Below are 18,628 nucleotides of genomic sequence, written 5' to 3'. Positions count from 1 at the left end.
GCATTGCCCTCTTGACCTGACCTACCTGTCTATTATCATACCCATCTATCCGCTCCACCCTCCTAATCAACCTATCACAGTCACCTCCTACCTGCATCCACCTATCACCATTCCACCTATCTTTCCCCGTCCCACCCCACCCCTTATTTATCTGTCAGCCCCCTTCCCCCTCCACATTCCTGATGAAGTGCTTATGCCTGAATCGTCAACTGTCCTGCCCTTTGCGCTCAGAAAGCTAGAATTAGGTGACCTCAAATATCTCAGAAGGTTGCAGGAAATTACAGAAATAGAGAGGGGCAATGCTATGGAGAGATTTGAAAATAAGAATGAGAATTTTAAAACTGAGGTGTTGATTGGCGAGTAGTTAATATAGGTTAGTGCTCAAAGATGGTATGTGAATGGAATTGATTGCAAATTAAGACATGGGCAGAGGTTTGGGATGACCTCAAGTTTACAAAGCATGCATGTGGGAGAGGAGCCAGAACTGTACTGGAGTAGGCAAGTTCAAGGTTCAAACCAATAAAAGTTTCAATGGGTGATGAACTGAAAGAGGGATAAAGTCAGGTAACTGCAGGAGGTAAAAGTAGGCTATCTTAGTGATGGTGGAATACATGATCAGAAGGTCATCTCAAGTTCAAATATGATATCAAGGTTAAAACAGTCTGGTTTACTAGGACAAAGAATCATTTGTTACAAAATGGAGTTTGAAGTAGTGGAGTAAAAAAGCTACAGTTTTCCTAGTATTTAATTTGTATACATTTCTGTTTATCGAATACTGGATGTCACATAAGCAGTCTAATAACTTAACTATATATATATGTTAGAGAGAGAGAGACAGAGACACTGGTGATAAATAGAGATGATCCTGTCAGTCCACCCTTTATTATTTGTTTTTTGAATGTGGGTATCGCTGAGTAGGCCAGCATCTATTGAGATCTGAAGTTGCCCTGGGAAGGTCATGTCGAGCTGCAATCTTGAACTGCTGCTGCTGCTGCCCTGGGGGCATAGGTACACCTAGTGTGCTATTAGGAAGAGAGTTCCAGGATTTTGATTCAGGACCAGTGAAGGATCAGTGCTACAGTTCCAAGTCAAGAAGCTGTGACTTGGAGGGGAACTTGCAGGTGTTGGTGTTCCCATGCATCTGCTGCTCTTGTCCTTATAGATAGTAAATGTCACAGATTTGCTGTCAAGGAGCCATAGTGAGTTACTGCAGTACATCTTGTGGATAGAACACACTGCTGCCACTGTACATCAAAGATGAAGATCATAGATGGGGTGTGGGTTGAATGGGATACTTTGTTTCTGGATGGTGTTAAACTTCTTGAGTGTTATTGGAGATGCATCCATCCAGACACGTGGAGAACATTCAATCATACTCCTGGATTGTGCCTTGTAGATGGTAGATGGATACTGAGGAGTCAGGAAGTAAGTTAGTCACTGCAAATTTCCTGGCCTCTTGCTCTTTTCACCACTGTTCTTATATGGCCTGTATAGTTCAGTTTTTGATCAATGGTAATCTCAGAATGTTAGTAATGGGGGAATTCAGAGATGATATTGCTATTAAGATTCTGGAGAAATGGTTGGATTTTGCCCTTATCGCGATGGTCATTGCCTGGAAGTTGAATAGGGTGAATGTTACTTACCACTCATCAGATCATGCTTGGATGTAGACCAGATGTTGTATATGAAAAGAGGTTGCTTCAGTATCTGAGGATTCTCAAAAAATGCTGAACGTTGTGAGGATGAAGCAGCTGAAGATGGTTGGATATAGAACACCAATATAATGAACTTATGTAATAATATAAAAGCGAAGTACTGAAGATCTGAAAAAGAAACGAAGTACTGTATAAATTTGGCATCTCTGGAGAGAGAGAGAAACAGATAACATTTCAAGTTTAGTGACTCATTTTTACAACTGAAGTTGCTGGGAATTTATTTTACATTATTGATAAAGGGGGATAAGGAGCAAGTAATTGGTGAGGATGTCCAGTGGAAAAAGTAAAGGGAACGTTACTGGAGTGTTTCGTGCCTGTGTCAAGATTTATGGTGTTCTGCTTCATGCTTCAGAACTGCACCATCTTCTAGAGGAAAAGTTAAGAGGAGCAAATCATGGAGTTAGCAGCACCTAGAGACGAAGGCAAGATCTTTCGTAAATAGCTAATTTTGTTTTGAAATGTACAGTTTAAATTCTAAAGTTGTCAGCTTTAAACAGTTTTAACAAAGTCTTCAGTGGAAGAGTGATTGGGCTTAGTTATATAATGAAGCAGGTGAAATGGATCTTCTATGAGCTGGGCAGGGGTGGCCATGGCTGACGAGGGAAGTTAAGGACTATATAAAGATAAAAGAGAAGAAGTATAACATAGCAAAGATGAGCGGGAAGCTGGAGGACTGGGAAACTTTTAAAGAGCAACAGAGGATAACTAAAAAGGTAATACATGGAGAAAAAAATGCAGTACGCAGGCAAACAGACCAAAAATATAAAGGAGGATAGTAAAAGATTTTTTAGGTATGTGAAAAGAAAAAAAATGGTTAAGACTAAAATTGGGTCTTTAAAGACTGAAACAGGTGAATTTATTATGGGGATCAAGGAAATGGCAGAAGAGTTAAATAGGTACTTTGGATCTGTCTTCACTGGGGAAGACACAAGTAATCTCCCAGATATAATAATGGCTGAAGGATCTAGGGTAATGGATGAACTGAAGGGAATTTATATTAGGCAGGAAATGGTGTTGGATAGACTGTTAGGTCTGAAGGCTGATAAGTCCCTGGGACCTGATGGTCTACATCCCAGGGTGCTTAAGGAGATGGCTCTAGAAATCGTGGGCGCATTGGTAATCATTTTCTAATGTTCTATTGATTCAGGATCAGTTCCTGTGGATTGGAGGGTGGCTAATGTCCCACTTTTCAAAAAGGGAGGGAGAGAGAAAACAGAGAATTATAGACTGGTTAACCTGACATCAGTGGTGGGAAAGATGCTGGAGTCAATTATAAAAGATGAAATTATGACTCATCTGGATAGCTGTAACAGGATAGGTCAGAGTCAACATGGATTTACGAAGGGGAAATCGTGCTTGACTAATCTTCTGGAATTTTTTTGAGGATGTAACTATGAAGATGGACAAGGGAGAGCCAGTGGATGTAGTGTACTTGGACTTTCAGGAAGCCTTTGATAAAGTCTACATAGGAGATTAGTGAGCAAAATTAGGGCACATGGTATTGGGGGCAAAATATGGACTTGGATTGAAACTTGGCTGACTGACAGGAAGCAAAGAGTAGTGATAGATGGGTTCCTTACAGAATGGCAGGTGGTGACCAGTGGGGCACCACAATGTTCGATGCTGGGACCGCAGCTGTTTACAATATACATTAATGATATAGATGAAGGCATTGAAAGTAATATTAGCAAATTTGCTGATGACACAAAGCTGGGTGGCAGGGTGAAGTGTGAGGAGGATGTTATGAGAATACAGGGTGACTTAAACAGGCTAGGTGAGTGGACAGATGCATGGCAAATGCAGTTTCATGTGGATAAGAGTGTGGTTATCCACTTTGGTGGCAAGAACAGGAAGGCAGATTATGATCTAAATAGAGTTAAGTAAAGGGGAAGTACAACAAGATCTAGCTGTTCTTGTACAACAGTCAATGAAAACAAGCATGCAGGTACAGTGGTCAGTGAAGAAAGCTAATGGCATGCTGGCCTTCACAACAAGAAGAATTGAGCATAGGAGCAGCTGTACAGGGCCCTGGTGAGACTGCACCTGGAGTATTGTGTGCAGTTTTGGTCTCCAGATTTGAGGAAGGACATTCTGGCTATTGAGGGAGTGCAGCGTAGGTTCACAAGGTCAATTCCCAGAATGGTAGGACTATAATATGTTGAAAGATTGGAGCGACTGGGCATGTATACACTTGAGTTTAGAAGGATGAGAGGGGATCTGATTGAGATGTATAAAATTATTAAAGGATTGGACACTCTGGAGGTAGGAAGCATGTTTCTGCTGATGTGCGAGTCCAGAACCAGAGGACACAGTTTAAAAATAAGGGGTAGGCCATTTAGAACAGCGTTGATGAGGAACTTCTTCACCCAGAGAGTGGTGGATATATGGAATGCTCAGCCCCAGAAGGCAGTGGAGGCCAAGTCTCTGGATACTTTCAAGAAAGAGATGGATAGAGCTCTTAAAGATAGTGGAATCAAGGGTTATGGGGATAAGGCAGGAACAAGAAACTGATTGTGGATGATCGGCCATGATCATAATGAATGGTGGTGCTGGCTCAAACGGCCGAATGACCTACTCCTGTACCTATTGTCTATTGGGCAGCTAGGCCTTTTGTGTTAGGAACATATAAAACTAGCCAATTTTGTGCAATTTGGCACTTCAGTTCAACTTATTATAGAGTGCTGAACGTTGATGATTAAGGGAGTTGGAAAGGACAGAAAAGAAGTGCTCCTTTGTTTTTGGTTTTTCTAACTTTACAGCCCCCAAGAATTAATTCTTATTGTAGTACATGAGAACTAGCTAGCTATTTGATAACTATCTGTTAATTATCTAAGGTGGAATCCATTCCTAATTGTGTAGCATTATTATTATTAAAATATATTATGAAAGTAAAAAATTGAATAAAATAATTAAGCAGTTACATAAAGTAGATTAAGCATAGCAGGATAGTTGATGGGTCACAGCTGTAGCATCTGAGAGCTCCAAAATGCCCCTGTGATCGAGGTCAAACAATTCTGCTGTAAGCATTTGAGGTTTATGCAGCTTTTGCTCAGGTAGTGTGAACTGTAGGCTGAACTACAGACATTGCAATGCCACAGGCAGGGGGAAAGTTATTTGGAATCTTTGTATCAAGAGACAATCACACCTCTTAGAATAGGGTCTTCTGATTTGTTAAAGGACTGCATTCAGTCATTAGTGTGACTGCAACTGAGACTGGTTAAGAAATCAATAGCTCAGGACCCACAGGAGTCCCAATATTTACAGTTATTTGACAGGTTCAAGGTTCTTCAAGCTTGTTTGAATAAGAGTGAGGGCTACAGAATGGACTGACTATTCTATATAAAATTATTCAAATAGAGTCATAGAGGGAGAACAAAAAGAACATAGCAGTAGATGAGGAATGGACACCGTTCTTTGCATCAAAAAATATAAGTCCTGAGGGGACAGTGTTGTCTGTGCAGTTCCAGGGATCAAAACATCTCAGCTGCAATGAACTTGCAGTGAGTGGGGGAGAATCCTGTCATTATGGTCCATGTAGGTACAAATGTCATTGACAGAGCAAAGAAAGAGGTTCTGCATATTCAGTATGAGAATCTAGGCACCAAATTAAGAAGCAGAACCTCAAGATCAGAGTATCTGGATTCTTTCCTGATCCATGTGCAAATTGGTATAGAGCAAATCAAATTAGAGGGATGAATGCATGCCTTAAAGACTGATTTGGGAGAAGTGAGCTCTGATTCATGTGGCAGTTGTACCAGAATCAGGAAAAGTGCCCTGATTGTACAGGTTCCACTCTCCACCTGAACTGTACTAGGGCTAGTGTTCTTGTGAGCCACATAACTAAAGAAGTAGAGAGGAATTTAAATTGAACAGTGGGGTCAAGAGATCAAATTTGGGAAGATGCAATAAATCAAAGAGTGGAGACAGTACAAAAGAGAAAGGTGTTAATACTGCAGCAAGGGATTTGAACACATAGAAGGTTCAAAGCTCATAAAGGAGGGTTCAGGTGTGCCATGAAGGCCAGAATCTACATCAGTAGCAGCATTCTATTTTTGCATCATCAATCTGAATAAATGATGAGGGTTGAGGTGATATCCAGCATTTCCTCGAGGACCTTCTCAGCCTCTCATCTGTACTGGTATTTTCCAAGGGATCCAGGCTCTGTGGATGATTGCCCATATTGAAGTCCAGGTCAGTCAGATGTCCAGGAATCATAGGTTAAGTGCATCAATTGCTTCCGTTTCCACTCCAACAGGTTATCCCTGTGCTGTTGGCCAAGGTGAAATAAGGCCTCTCTAATGTGAATGTGCCTCATGGTGTCACAATACACAAGTCGTTAAAGAGTTCCTTACCATTATCCAATTCGACTTTCACTTGAGCCAATAAGATCCAACACTTGACATGCTGCAACACTTCTGAGTGAGCTTCTTGTCTCCACATAATCCACCAGATTATGGCCTCAAGCTGCTTCTTTCCAAGAGCCATTTTATGAGGCTGCCCTCCAACTATTAATTCAGCAACATAGGTGTGACCAATTATGTCCAGCCACTTGATGACTCTACAAGGTTCAGGATCCTGTCTCCTATTTCTGACCCCTGATATTCTGACTCTGTAAAATCCTTGCCTCAGTTGAAAGGTCATTCTATATCCTTGAGACTATTTCATGTTTTTCTTCTCAGTGCTTCTCTCTCAGTCCTCTTGGGCATCATCTCAAATGCCTGGTTTAGTATCATGTGATGGTGCCCATGCATTGACCTGACAACATCTTCAGAAGGTGTGGTGAGCCCAAGGAGATCATCCATGGTAAGGATTGAGGACAGAGTGTGTGGAAAATAGTCTGCAGATAAGTGGGAGCTGCAAATGTGTTGCTGGTCAAAGCACAGCAGGCCAGGCAGCATCTCAGGAAAAGAGAATTCGACGTTTCGAGCATAAGCCCTTCATCAGGAATAAGAGAGAGAGAGCCAAGCAGGCTAAGATAAAAGGTAGGGAGGAGGGACTGGGGGAGGGGCGATGGAGGTGGGATAGGTGGAAGGAGGTCAAGGTGAGGGTGATAGGCCGGAGTGGGGTGGGGGCGGAGAGGTCAGGAAGAGGATTACAGGTTAGGAGGGCGGTGCTGAGTTGAGGGAACCGACTGAGACAAGGTGGGGGGAGGGGAAATGAGGAAACTGGAGAAATCTGAATTCATACCTTGTGGTTGGAGGGTTCCCAGGCGGAAGATGAGGCGCTCCTCCTCCAGCCGTCGTGTAGTTGTGTTCTGCCGGTGGAGGAGTCCAAGGACCTGCATGTCCTCGGTGGAGTGGGAGGGAGAGTTAAAGTGTTGAGCCACGGGGTGATTGGGTTGGTTGGTTCGGGCGGCCCGGAGGTGTTCTCTGAGAGTGTTGTCCTGAGCTGGGGTAGGGCTGATTGCAGGGAGTGTAAGTGGCGACGCATGGCTGCAAGGGTGGAGCGGAGGATCCGGAGGGAGGTCTGTTGTTGGAGGCTTCGGATTTGTTGCAGGTACAGGTTGTCCTGGTTGGATCCAAAACCCTCCAACCACAAGGTATGAATTCAGATTTCTCCAGTTTCCTCATTTCCCCTCCCCCCACCTTGTCTCAGTCGGTTCCCTCAACTCAGCACCGCCCTCCTAACCTGCAATCCTCTTCCTGACCTCTCCGCCCCCACCCCACTCCGGCCTATCACCCTCACCTTGACCTCCTTCCACCTATCCCACCTCCATCGCCCCTCCCCCTAGTCCCTCCTCCCTACCTTTTATCTTAGCCTGCTTGGCTCTCTCTCTCTCATTCCTGATGAAGGGCTTATGCTCGAAACGTCGAATTCTCTTTTCCTGAGATGCTGCCTGGCCTGCTGTGCTTTGACCAGCAACACATTTGCAGCTGTGATCTCCAGCATCTGCAGACCTCATTTTTTACTTGCAGATAAGTGGGATGCTATTTTAAGTACAAACCAACTCCAGAAGGTACTAGGACCACTTTTGTTTTCTCTCAGATGCTCATGTAAAGTTTGGTTTGAATTGTTAGCACTATCCATATCCTATGAATGATAGAGGGTAATGCAACTCTTAACAATGCTACAGGCCTTCCAAAGTTCATTGGAACTCCTGTTCACTGAAAGTCTGATATGGAACACCAGAACAGATAAACAAATCGTGTGCTGGCACACTGACTATAGTTGAGAACTTTTGGCCACAAGTGAGAGTGGCCTGCATTAACTATGGAACATGCTCAGACTGATTACTGCTGGAGTCAAGGACCATAAAAGCTATTGCAAGGACCACTACAGGTCTCTTGGTGACCTGGAATCCCATGCTGCAGTGAGGTCACTTTCACCAATTTATACCTTTCACAATTTTGACAGTAGTCATCAATATCAACAATTATCCAGGGACAGTAACACTGCTTTCTGATCACAGCAATTATGTTTTGCACCGTTTGATGTCATGCTTGATTTTGAACTGTTGCGATCACGTGACCCTTGAGGCTATCAGGAAGGATGTGTTGCTTCACCCGTCTTTCCCTGTCATGAAGCAGTTGATGACTTCCTCCTCCTCCATTCAGTACCTCAACAGTTTCTATGCCTGTTTGGACCTCTTCATCAGTCAGCACTGGGTTGGTGGATATTGGGTCTTCCAGTACTAATGCAATTGAAGCTGTCTGAGGTCATGTTTCAAGGTAGTTGCAAAAATGAAACCAAACCTGACTCTATTTGACTGGATTTTATTCTTAGGACCATTGGTGATACTCTGCTGAATCTCAGGCAAAATGTCATGGGGAATCAAGGTCAAACTTTGCCTTTGACTTGGGACATGGCATCAGCCATAGACCCCTTTCAGCTCGGCAGAGGTGATATCCCTCCTGTGCCCATCTTTCAACTGAGGGCATCAGCATTTGCATTACTTTTGCCTGACTGGTACCAGATCTGGAATTGAAACTGACTGAGTTCACTGGCTATTCTGTTGTTCCAAGATTTTTGAACATTTGAAAGTAACTGATGGGTTGTTGTCTGTAAGCACTTCAAACTCTGCACCAGAGTGTCTCTGAACGTTTGTGAAATAGTCAACATCAAAGCTAGCAGTTCATACTGGAGTAATTCTCCATTTTTGTCTTGTTTGGCTTCTGACCCTGTCTGGTATAAGCAATAACCACTTTCCTGCTTTTGGACCTCTGACGGCAACACTTCTAAGCCAAGAAAGCTGGTATTGCTTCCTAGTATGAGATGGAGATGAAAATGTTTGTGGTCAAGGACAAGTTATGAGGCAAGGTTTTGCTTGACCACCCAAAAGGATTCTTCATGCTGGGGTCCAACTCTCCGAGACTTTGTGTGCCTCATATATCCTTCCCCAACCAGTCCTTCAGAATTTTCCAATTTCTTCATCAAATCAAGGAATGGAGCGGCCAAATGTCATAGTCTCGAGTATCCATCGAGACCAAAGAACCCATGCAGTACCCTCCCTGTCTTAGGTTAGGGACACTCCCCCACTGCTCAGATTTTTTCTTGTCAGGAGTAACTCCTTCCTTTTGTAACAAAGTGCCCAATGTACTGCACTTTTGTCTGGGAAAGTTGGCACTTCTCTGGTTTAACTTTCATATTAAACTGCAACAAGCAAGCTAAGACGGTGTCTCGTCTTTCAAGAGTCTCTTCAAATGTCAAGTTGTGAATGAATGTATTATGTAGATACATAAGAAGAGACTGAAAACACAGGTCACCAAAAGCTTTCATGTGCCTGAAGGTGCCAGTGGCAATTCCTATCCTGTGAGCATTGACATGTTTCCCTTGAATCCTCACTTAACTGAGATCTTAAGACTTTCTCAGCTTTGAATAACCAAATTCTAACCAAATATTCCTGGTCTGGAATTTTCAGAAACTAAATTATTTCACTTGGGGTAACCAATTTCCTTAACTGCTCTGAATAATCTTCTTTTCTAGGAGAGATACTATACTGATATCTGACGTCCATTCAGGTGGCCTTTGAATTGCCCAAAGTCTTTCCAATCTCCTGGTTTTTCTCAACTAAAAGTCATTCCTTGATTATTCTAAACCAGAAACAAGCTTGTGTCTTTTGATGATTTCTATTCCTTCTTATAAATCCCTTTAATATATAAAAAAAACTTACATTAATATTTCAAGAAGCCTTCAGTTATCTGCTCTATGGCACATACTGAGTTAAAATCATGGTGCTGAAAAGTCTGACCTTATTATTTATTAAACCCCTTCACATAAATAGACTAACATCTATGTGACGCTAATTTAAAATCCAAACTCTAAATAAATTGATATTGATTTATATAAATCACACACACACTTGGTGAGAATGGGAATCAGCAACTCCTCTAGGTCTCATCCAACTTGCCAATGTCCATCCTTGAAATGAGGTTAGAGGTGTCTATTGCAGTGCTCCCACAGTCTGAATCAAGGGTAGGTGTAAGGACACCTATGTGCAATCTTGGTTAGGTGTAAACATCTTTGTTGCTGAAATTAGCAATCTGCATGGGTACCTACTTTTTATTTCCCACAGTGATGAAGACGGTTGTTAACAGCTGGCATAAGCCTTTCAAGAACAGAGATGGTACTGGCAGGTAAAAGAACAGCTCATTTCCCTTCTTCTCAGACAGTTCCAGGGTACCCTACAGGCTGATGCATCTTTAGTGCATGGACCGTAAAGTAAGAAATAATGGGAATTTTTCAAGAAGACAGCAATAATAATTGGAAATTTAAAAATGGGTATAGACAGTGCCAAAGTCAGAGGGGCAAAGGTAGTCTAGATGAGGACTTCATAGAATTATTTTGGGATAATTTCTTATAACAGCTTGTTTTGAACAAGAGAGCAGTCTAGATTTGGTATTGTGCAATGGATTAATGAATGATCTAACAATGAAAGCACCCCTACATGGCAGTACGATTGAATTTCACAATCAGATTGAGGGAGAGGGGAATGGGTCCAACATCTTTTTTTCAACTTAAATAAATGCAGTTATGCAGGCATGAATGCAGAATGATTAGACAAATGAGATTAAAGTACAGGAATACAGATACAGTGGCAAACTTATAACTTTCAGAATGCACAAAAATGTTCAAGAGATTGGACCTACCATCCATGGTTAACTAGAAAAGTTAAAAATTGTACCAGACTTAGAGTCATAGAGATGTACAGCATGGAAACAGACCCTTAGGTCCAACCTGTCCATGCCGACCAGATATCCTAACCCAATCTAGTCCCACCTACCAGCACCCGGCCTATATCCCTCCAAACCCTTCCTATTCATGTACCCATCCAAATGCCTCTTAAATGTAACAATTGTACCAGCCTACACCTCTTCCTCTGGCAGCTCATTCCATACACTTACCACCCTCTGTGGGAAAAAGTTGCCCTGTAAGTCTGTTTTATATCTTTCCCCTCTCACCTAATCCTATGTCCTCTAGTTCTGGACTCTCCAACCCCAGGGAAAAGACTTTGCCTATTTACCCTATCCATGCCCCTCATAATTTTGTAAACCTCTGTAAGGTCACCTCTCAGCCTCCGACACTCCAGGGAAAACAGCCCCAGTCTGTTCAGCCTCTCCCTATAGCTCAAATCCTCCAACCCTAGCAACATCCTTGTAAATCTTTTCTGAACCCTTTCAAGTTTCACAATATCTTTCCGATAGGCAGGAGACCAGAATTACATGCAATATTCCAACAGTGACTTAACCAATGTCCTGTACAGCTGCAACATGACATCCCAACTCCTGTATTCAATACTCTGACCAATAAACAAAAGCATACCAAATGCTCCCTTCACTATCCTGTCTACCTGTAACTCAACTTTCAGGGAGCTAAGAACCTGCACTCCACAGTCTTTGTTCAGCAACACTTCCCAGGACCTTACCATTAAGTGTGTAAGTCCTGCTAAGATTCGCTTTCCCAAATTGCAGCATCTTGCATTTATCTGAATTAAACTCCATCTGCCACTTCTCAGCCCATTGGCCCATCTGGTCAAGATCCTGTTGTAATCTAGGTAACCCTGTTCGCTGTCCACTACACCTCCAATTTTGGTGTCATCTGCAAACTTACTAATTGTACCTCTTATGCTCACATCCAAATCATTTATGTAAATGACAAAAAGTAGAGGGCCCAGCACCGATCCTTGTGGCACTCCACTGGTCACAGGCCTCCAGTCTGAAAAACAATCCTCCACCACCACCTTCTGTCTTTTACCTTTGAGCCAGTTCTGCATCCAAATGGCTAGTTCTCCCAGTATTCCGTGAGATCTAACCTTGCTAATCAGTCTCCCATGGGGAACCTTGTCAAATGCCTGACTTAAGTCCATATAGATCACATCTATCGCTCTAGCCTCATCAATCCTCTTTGTTACTTCCTCAAAAAACTCAATCAAGTTTGTGAGACACAATTTCCCATGCACAAAGCCATGTTGACTATTCCTAATCAGTCCTTGCCTTTCATAATACATGTACATCCTGTTCCTCAGGATTCCCTCCAACAACTTACCAACCACCGACATCAGGCTCACTGGTTTATAGTTCCCCGGATTGTCCTTACCACCTTGTTCAAGCAGTGGCACTACGTAGCCAACCTCCAGTCTTCCCGGCACCTCACCTGTGACTATTGATGATACAAATATTTCAGCAAGAGGCCCAGCAATCACTTCTCTAGCTTCCCACAGAGTTGTAGGGTACACCTGATCAGATCCTGGGGATTTATCCACCTTTGTGCGTTTCAAGACATCCAGCATTTCTTCCTCTGTAATATGGACATTTTGCAAGATGTCACCATCTATTTCCCTACAGCCTATATCTTCTGTATCCTTTTCCACAGTAGATGCAAAACACTCATTTAGTATCTCCCCCATTTTCTGTGGCTCCACACAAAGGCCACCTTGCAAATTTTTGAGGGGCCCTATTCTCTCCCTAGTTACCCTTTTGTCCTTAATGTATTTGTAAAAACTGTTTGGATTCTCCTTGATTCTATTTGCCAAAGCTATCTCATGGCCCCTTTTTGCCCTCCTGATTTTCCTCTTAAGTATACTCTTACTTCCATTGTACTCTTCGAAAGATTCACTCGATCTATTCTGTCTCTACCCTTAGATATGCTTCCTTCTTTTTCTTAACCAAACCCTCAATTTTTTTAGTCATCCAGCATTCCCTATACCTACCAGCCTTTCCTTTCACCCTAACAGGAATATACTTTCTCTGAATTCTCGTTCTCTCATTTCTGAAGGCTTCCCATTTTCCAGCCGTCCCTTTACTTGTGGACATCTGCCCTCGATCAGCTTTCAAAAGTTCTTGCCTAATACCATCAAAATTGGCCTTTCTCCAGTTTAGAACTTCAACCTTTAGATCTGGTCTATCCTTTTTCACTATTATTTTAAATCTAATAGAATTATGGTCGCTGGCCCCAAAGCGCTCCCACACAGACACCTCAGTCACCTGCCCTGACTTACTCCCCAAGAGTAGGTCAAGGTTTGCACCTTCTCTAGTAGGTGCATCCACATACTGAATCAGAAGAAAGAGTCTATAATTCTACAAACACAGGCGACACCAGGAGAGTTGAAAGAATGTAAATGATCAGCAAATAATTAAACATTAATGTGAAGGAAACAATTAAGATTACAAAAGAATTCTAGCCCAAAATATAATAACAAATAATAAAATGTTTCTACAAATATTTTAAAATGAAACAAGTTAACTAAGTGGATTTTGGTTCTATAGAAAGTGAATCTGGAGAATTGATAGTGGAAAATAGAGATGATAGATTAATTCAACAGATATTTTGCATCAATCTTCACTATAAAAGATAGAAGTAACATCCTAGACAGAGCAGTAAATCAGGAAACAGAGGGAGATATTCAGGAAAACTCCAGTCACCAGAGAAGTGTGATTTGAGTAAATTGTTGGACCTGCAAGTTTGCAAGTGGCCCTTCTCCTGCTGCACTGATCCCCAGTCCAATATCTATCCCATGTCGCTCATACCTTCTGCCCGCTGGTCATCCTCCCTCACTGTGAGCTTCCAGTCCGCTGGCCGACCCTGCTCCGCTCAGGCCTCCAGCCTGCTGGCCACCTCCACTCCGCTCAGGCCTCCAGCTTGCTGGCCACCTCCACTCCGCTCAGGCCTCCAGCCCGCTGGCCATCCCCACTCCACTCAGGCCTCCAGCCCGCTGGTCATCCCCACTCCGCTCAGGCCTCCAGCCCGCTGGTCATCCCCACTCCGCTCAGGCCTCCAGCCTGCTGGTCATCCCCACTCCGCTCAGGTCTCCAGCCCACTGGTCATCCCCACTCCGCTCAGGCCTCCAGCCTGCTGGTCATCCCCACTCCGCTCAGGTCTCCAGCCCACTGGCCAACCCTGCTTTGCTCTGCACTCTGCTCAGGCCTCCAGCCCACTGGCCGACGCTGCTCTGCTCGGGCCTCCAGCATGCTGATCATCTTCCCTCCCTGTGAGCCTCAAGCCTCCTGGCCGACCCTGCTCCGCTCCAAACTCTGCTCAGGCCTCCAGCCCACTAGCCATCCCCACTCCCCGTGAGGCTCCAGCCTGTTGGCTGACCCTGGTCCACACTCCAGCCCGCTGCTTCGCTCTGCACTCCGATCAGGCCTCCAGCCTGCTTGCCGTCCCTGCTCTACTCGGGCCTCCAGTATGTTTGTCATCCTCCCTCCCCGTGAGCCTCTAGCCTGCTAGCCAACCCAGCTCTGCTCCCCACTCTGCTCAGACTTCCAGCCCACTGGCTGACACTGCTCCATTCTCCAGCCCACTGGCCATCCCCGCTCCCTGTGAGGCTCCAGCCCGCTGCCTGTCCCTGCTCCCTGTGAGCCTCCAGCCCACTGGCCATGTCCACTCTACTCTCGTCTCCAGCCCGCTGGCCATCCCCACTGTGCTCGGGCTTCCAACCTGCTAGCCTTCCTCCCTCCATGTGACCCTCCAACCCACTGGCCATCCCCACTCTGCTCAGGCCTTCAGCCCACTGGCTGTTACCGCCCCTTGAGCCTCCAGACCATTCTGCTCTATGCCTCCAGCCCACTCAACCTCAGGGGAGAACAAGGAGGATAAATAAAGAAGAAAGTGAGAAATAAACAAAACGAGCAGATGAGCACCAACTGTAGTGTCCTACTCCACAGCCCATGTTAAACTCAAATTGAGCATCAGTAGTATTATTGCTAAGCAACTGCTGCTTGATAGCACTATTGATGACCCCTTACATCACTGTTGATGATCAAGACAGACTGATGGTGTGTGTTATTGGCCAGATTGGATTTAGTCCCTTTTTTGTGAACAATACATTCCTGGGCAATTTTCCATAATGTTGAGTAGATGCCATTGCTGTTGTTGTGCTGGAACAGCTTGGCTAGGAGCATGCAAAATGCTCCATCACTAGTCTTCAATGCTATTGCTGGAATATTGTCAGAATGCATAGTATTGCAGTAGCCAATGTCATCAGCCATTTCTTTATCTCAACTTGGTATGAATCGAATTGACTGAAAACTCACATGCGATCTGCTGGGGATATCAGAAGGAGCCTGAGATTTGCCATTATCGTTTTGGTGCCTACATCAATGCCAAGTGGTCTGTCCAGTTCCTTTTTTTTCTGAAACTTTTTACTGGCTCAATACAACTGAGTATTTTGGTCATTTCAGAGGGCAGTTAAAAGTCACCTACATTGTTGTAGGCCTAGGATTGCATGAAGGCCAGATGAGGTAATAATGATTGTTTTCCTTTCCTAAAAGACAGGAGTGAACTAATGGGTTTTTATAACACACAGTAATGGTTTCGTAACCATTATTAAGCTTTTAATTCCACCTTTTTTTAAAAATTCAGATTGGGATTCAAGTGCAGGTCCCTAAAGCATTACCTGGGTCTCAGGATTACTAGTCTAGCCACACTGGGTGTGATGCATCGTGCAGTGTCTTAGTTCAGTTAACACAGTTGATTTTAAAAAAAAATTTGAAAATCACTGACCTTAAACGCTTGTTAGATCCTTGAACAAATTACAGTATTTGGTCAGGATCTTGGAGCTAGACTTCTGACATTGACCTCTGTAACTATCTGCTGTCATCGTCCTTTATGTGCTTTTCTTGGTGGTCTCCAAATCCTTGCAGCTGGCCTTGCATTGAAGCCTTAAAGATCTAGGAACTCTGATTCCTCCATGTTTTGTCATATTTTTGCATTCCCCAGATGTAAGCTATTACCTTCACACCTGTGAGTATCTACTGCCTTAGTGCACCTCTCCTTTGAGGTGCAGTCTAGTATGAAATGGTGCTAGCTATTTATGATACCTTGCTCCTAATAAGCCCCACAGTCAATGTGGTTGGTGCTAGCTGAAAGCTAAAATCACTGAAATGAGCTGGTAGCATGAAGTGTACTGCCTCATCGCAATTAACAGAGGTGCACAATCAATTTTAAACTTTGTTTTCCAGTGTGATAGCTAACTTTTTTATAACATGATCTCTCAAAAGTGTTAAAAGTTTGATATGAGTAACAGGTGTAAATTGAGGCCATTGTTTCTTTTTAAAGTGCATGCCATTACAAACACTTTTCTCTTTTTTAGTTATATTGTGTTCTTACAAACTCCGTCTTTTATAAACTAGTCAACTAGTTGACTAAAATGAGAATTTAGCATAGTTAGTGCTTTGTTCAAACTACTAAAATTTTGAATTAAATGTAGTCTGATTACAGTTGAAAAGTATTGAAGTACTTGAACAGATTGTGAATGGTGATTATTCATACTTTTCAGCATATATTAATACTTTCAACATCCCACCTGTTTGAATGCTGAATTGCAGGAATTTTTCTTCTAATGAACCGCAATGACCTTGTTACCACCTCACTGCACTTGCACAATAGTTCCTGGAAGGGCACTATGCTCTAGTTGTTGTGAAGCAGTGTTTAAATGTTACTTTCATTTGTTACTTAACAGATGATTCTTTTACAACTTTTATAGACTTGAATGTGAATTCTTAATAGAATGTCACAAACGTAATTATTCTTTTTCTGATCTCTACTAATATACTGTGAAGGATAATCATATAAAATTGAACTCTGAAAAATGGCAGATTTGTTCATGTATATATTCACACTATACATTTTTGCATGACGAATATTTATTTCTCCCATGCCTGTACTATTTTTGACTTCTATTGTCAGTAATTATTCCAATGAGGATCGTCTGCCCTCTTCGTGCACATTTTCAGTGGAAGAAAGGAAGATGGGAAGTATAGCAGAAGTTTTATCTGGCAACTTTTCACTCATCCTTGCTCTTTCTTGGATTTTCTGATGGGTATATGTGAGGAAGTACAATATGTTGGCTATGTAAAGCAGTTGTATTGTGATGCAACATAAATAGCGCCAATTGTTATCCTGAATATTTCCCATAATCTGTGCTAGAGACATCAGTTCTTACCCACTGATTACAGATGCCCTAACTGACTGCTGGCAATCTGTGTCAAAGTTAGGTCCGTATCGCCTTTTTGAATGGTGAGTAACTTCAAGGGACTACTCCTCCTAATTCTTGTTTTCATGGGATTACCATTTCTGTGGATAATGATATTTTTAAAAATTGCACGGCGTTTGATGCTAAATTTGGTAAAGCTGAATATTTATTGTACACCTAATCATCGCATTATTGAAGCTCCTGGTAGGAACTGGCCTCCAAAGTTTCTCTCTTAGATATTTGCTACCCTCCCTTCTACATAAACTCAGCATGGATGCCAAGAGGTTTACAAAGATTAATAAATCAAGGTAGAAAAATAAAAAGAGATCAGAACTCATCTTTGTAGCAGGCAGCCGTCCTGCTATACTGAAGTCATACCCCAGTTCCACTTTAATGGAAGACCTAAGCTCCTGTGTCCAAGATTCAAGTCTACTGTGTGGGAAAAATGAGGACAACTATTGTTTAATCCACTTTTCTGCCAGTGAAACAGTAAGCTAATTAAATGTCAACACGTCAAAATTAGAATTTTTATTCTGAACTACTGTCTAATGTACTCTTTTTTTTTTTCCCCAACAGGTATCTCAGTTTGATCCAACTGAAACATTAATGGAGGTGAAACTCTATCCTCAGGAAACACTCTTCCTGGAAGCAAAGGAATGAATTCATCCATGGGACTCTGACTTCTCAAATAGTTGATAAAAGCTCAGCTTCTGTCTGAAAGATTCAAGATCCTTCTTTGTTTTGTCCAGCCACATGCCACAACTATCTGCCTCTTCCAGAACTCTTAAATCAACATCATCATTGTAAAATGCCTGTATGCTGCCAACCTCTCAAGAATTGTAGATGTTTACAAAAATATATAGGAGGATAGCGATCTGTGATGAACACTGACTTCCACCCTTCACACTATTCTAGCCTATGTTTATTCATCGATGCACTATTCAAAGGTGAAGAGAATTATCTTAGTTTAGAATTGGTTTCTTTGTACCCATTCAACCACAAACCCTGTATTACAATTCACCCAGTTTTTGAAGCAAGTGCTTTGATTTAAAATTCTGTATTTGTTTTAATTCAATACATACTTGAGACTATGCTCATAAATGTGCATAATTCCATGTCTGGATTTCTACATAAAGCCTAATTTATGATTTCACAGTCAGTATGGGGTCATTCTTGGCCGTGGAGATTTACAGTATTATTTAGAAAGTGTATCATTTTTATACCAAGTGATTTTCCTATTTGGTTTTCAGCTTTGGTAAAGTGTAAGGATATAAATTTTCATTTGCAGCCTTATTTCTTGTTGAACCTATTCCACATGCTCAGTGCTGCTTCTTTCTCCTTTAGGGAGTCGGAGAAGTAACTAATTGTTGGTATATATTATACAGGAATAAATTGATGTAGAGAGAATCTAGTCAAGACTATTATGCCCAAACACATTGACATGGAGTTATCTTTTGCCAATGTTCTCATTATTTTCTATGTATGTATATTGGTCTCCTAGCTC

The 18,628-nt window shown here is 42.5% G+C and overlaps 1 protein-coding gene across 2 annotated transcripts in view; it reads left to right on the top strand.

Moving 5' to 3' along the window:
• faf1 (Fas (TNFRSF6) associated factor 1) overlaps positions 1-18,383 on the top strand; it is a 389,085-nt gene extending 370,702 nt beyond the window's left edge. The window contains exon 19 of one of the 2 annotated variants that reach the window (XM_060829823.1): positions 17,701-18,383. In XM_060829823.1, coding sequence (XP_060685806.1) covers positions 17,701-17,784 — 84 coding nt within the window. In that variant the 3' untranslated portion in view covers positions 17,785-18,383. The remainder of the gene's footprint in view (positions 1-17,700) is intronic. The other variant, XM_060829824.1, reaches the window with a different exon arrangement.
• The last annotated feature ends 245 nt before the right edge of the window (positions 18,384-18,628 follow it).

This window comes from Hemiscyllium ocellatum, chromosome 9 (assembly GCF_020745735.1).
Source record: "Hemiscyllium ocellatum isolate sHemOce1 chromosome 9, sHemOce1.pat.X.cur, whole genome shotgun sequence".
In the NCBI taxonomy this organism is placed as follows: Eukaryota; Metazoa; Chordata; class Chondrichthyes; order Orectolobiformes; family Hemiscylliidae; genus Hemiscyllium; species Hemiscyllium ocellatum.
The sequence above is the reverse complement of the archived record's forward strand: the minus strand, read 5'-3'. Positions and strand labels throughout refer to the sequence as shown.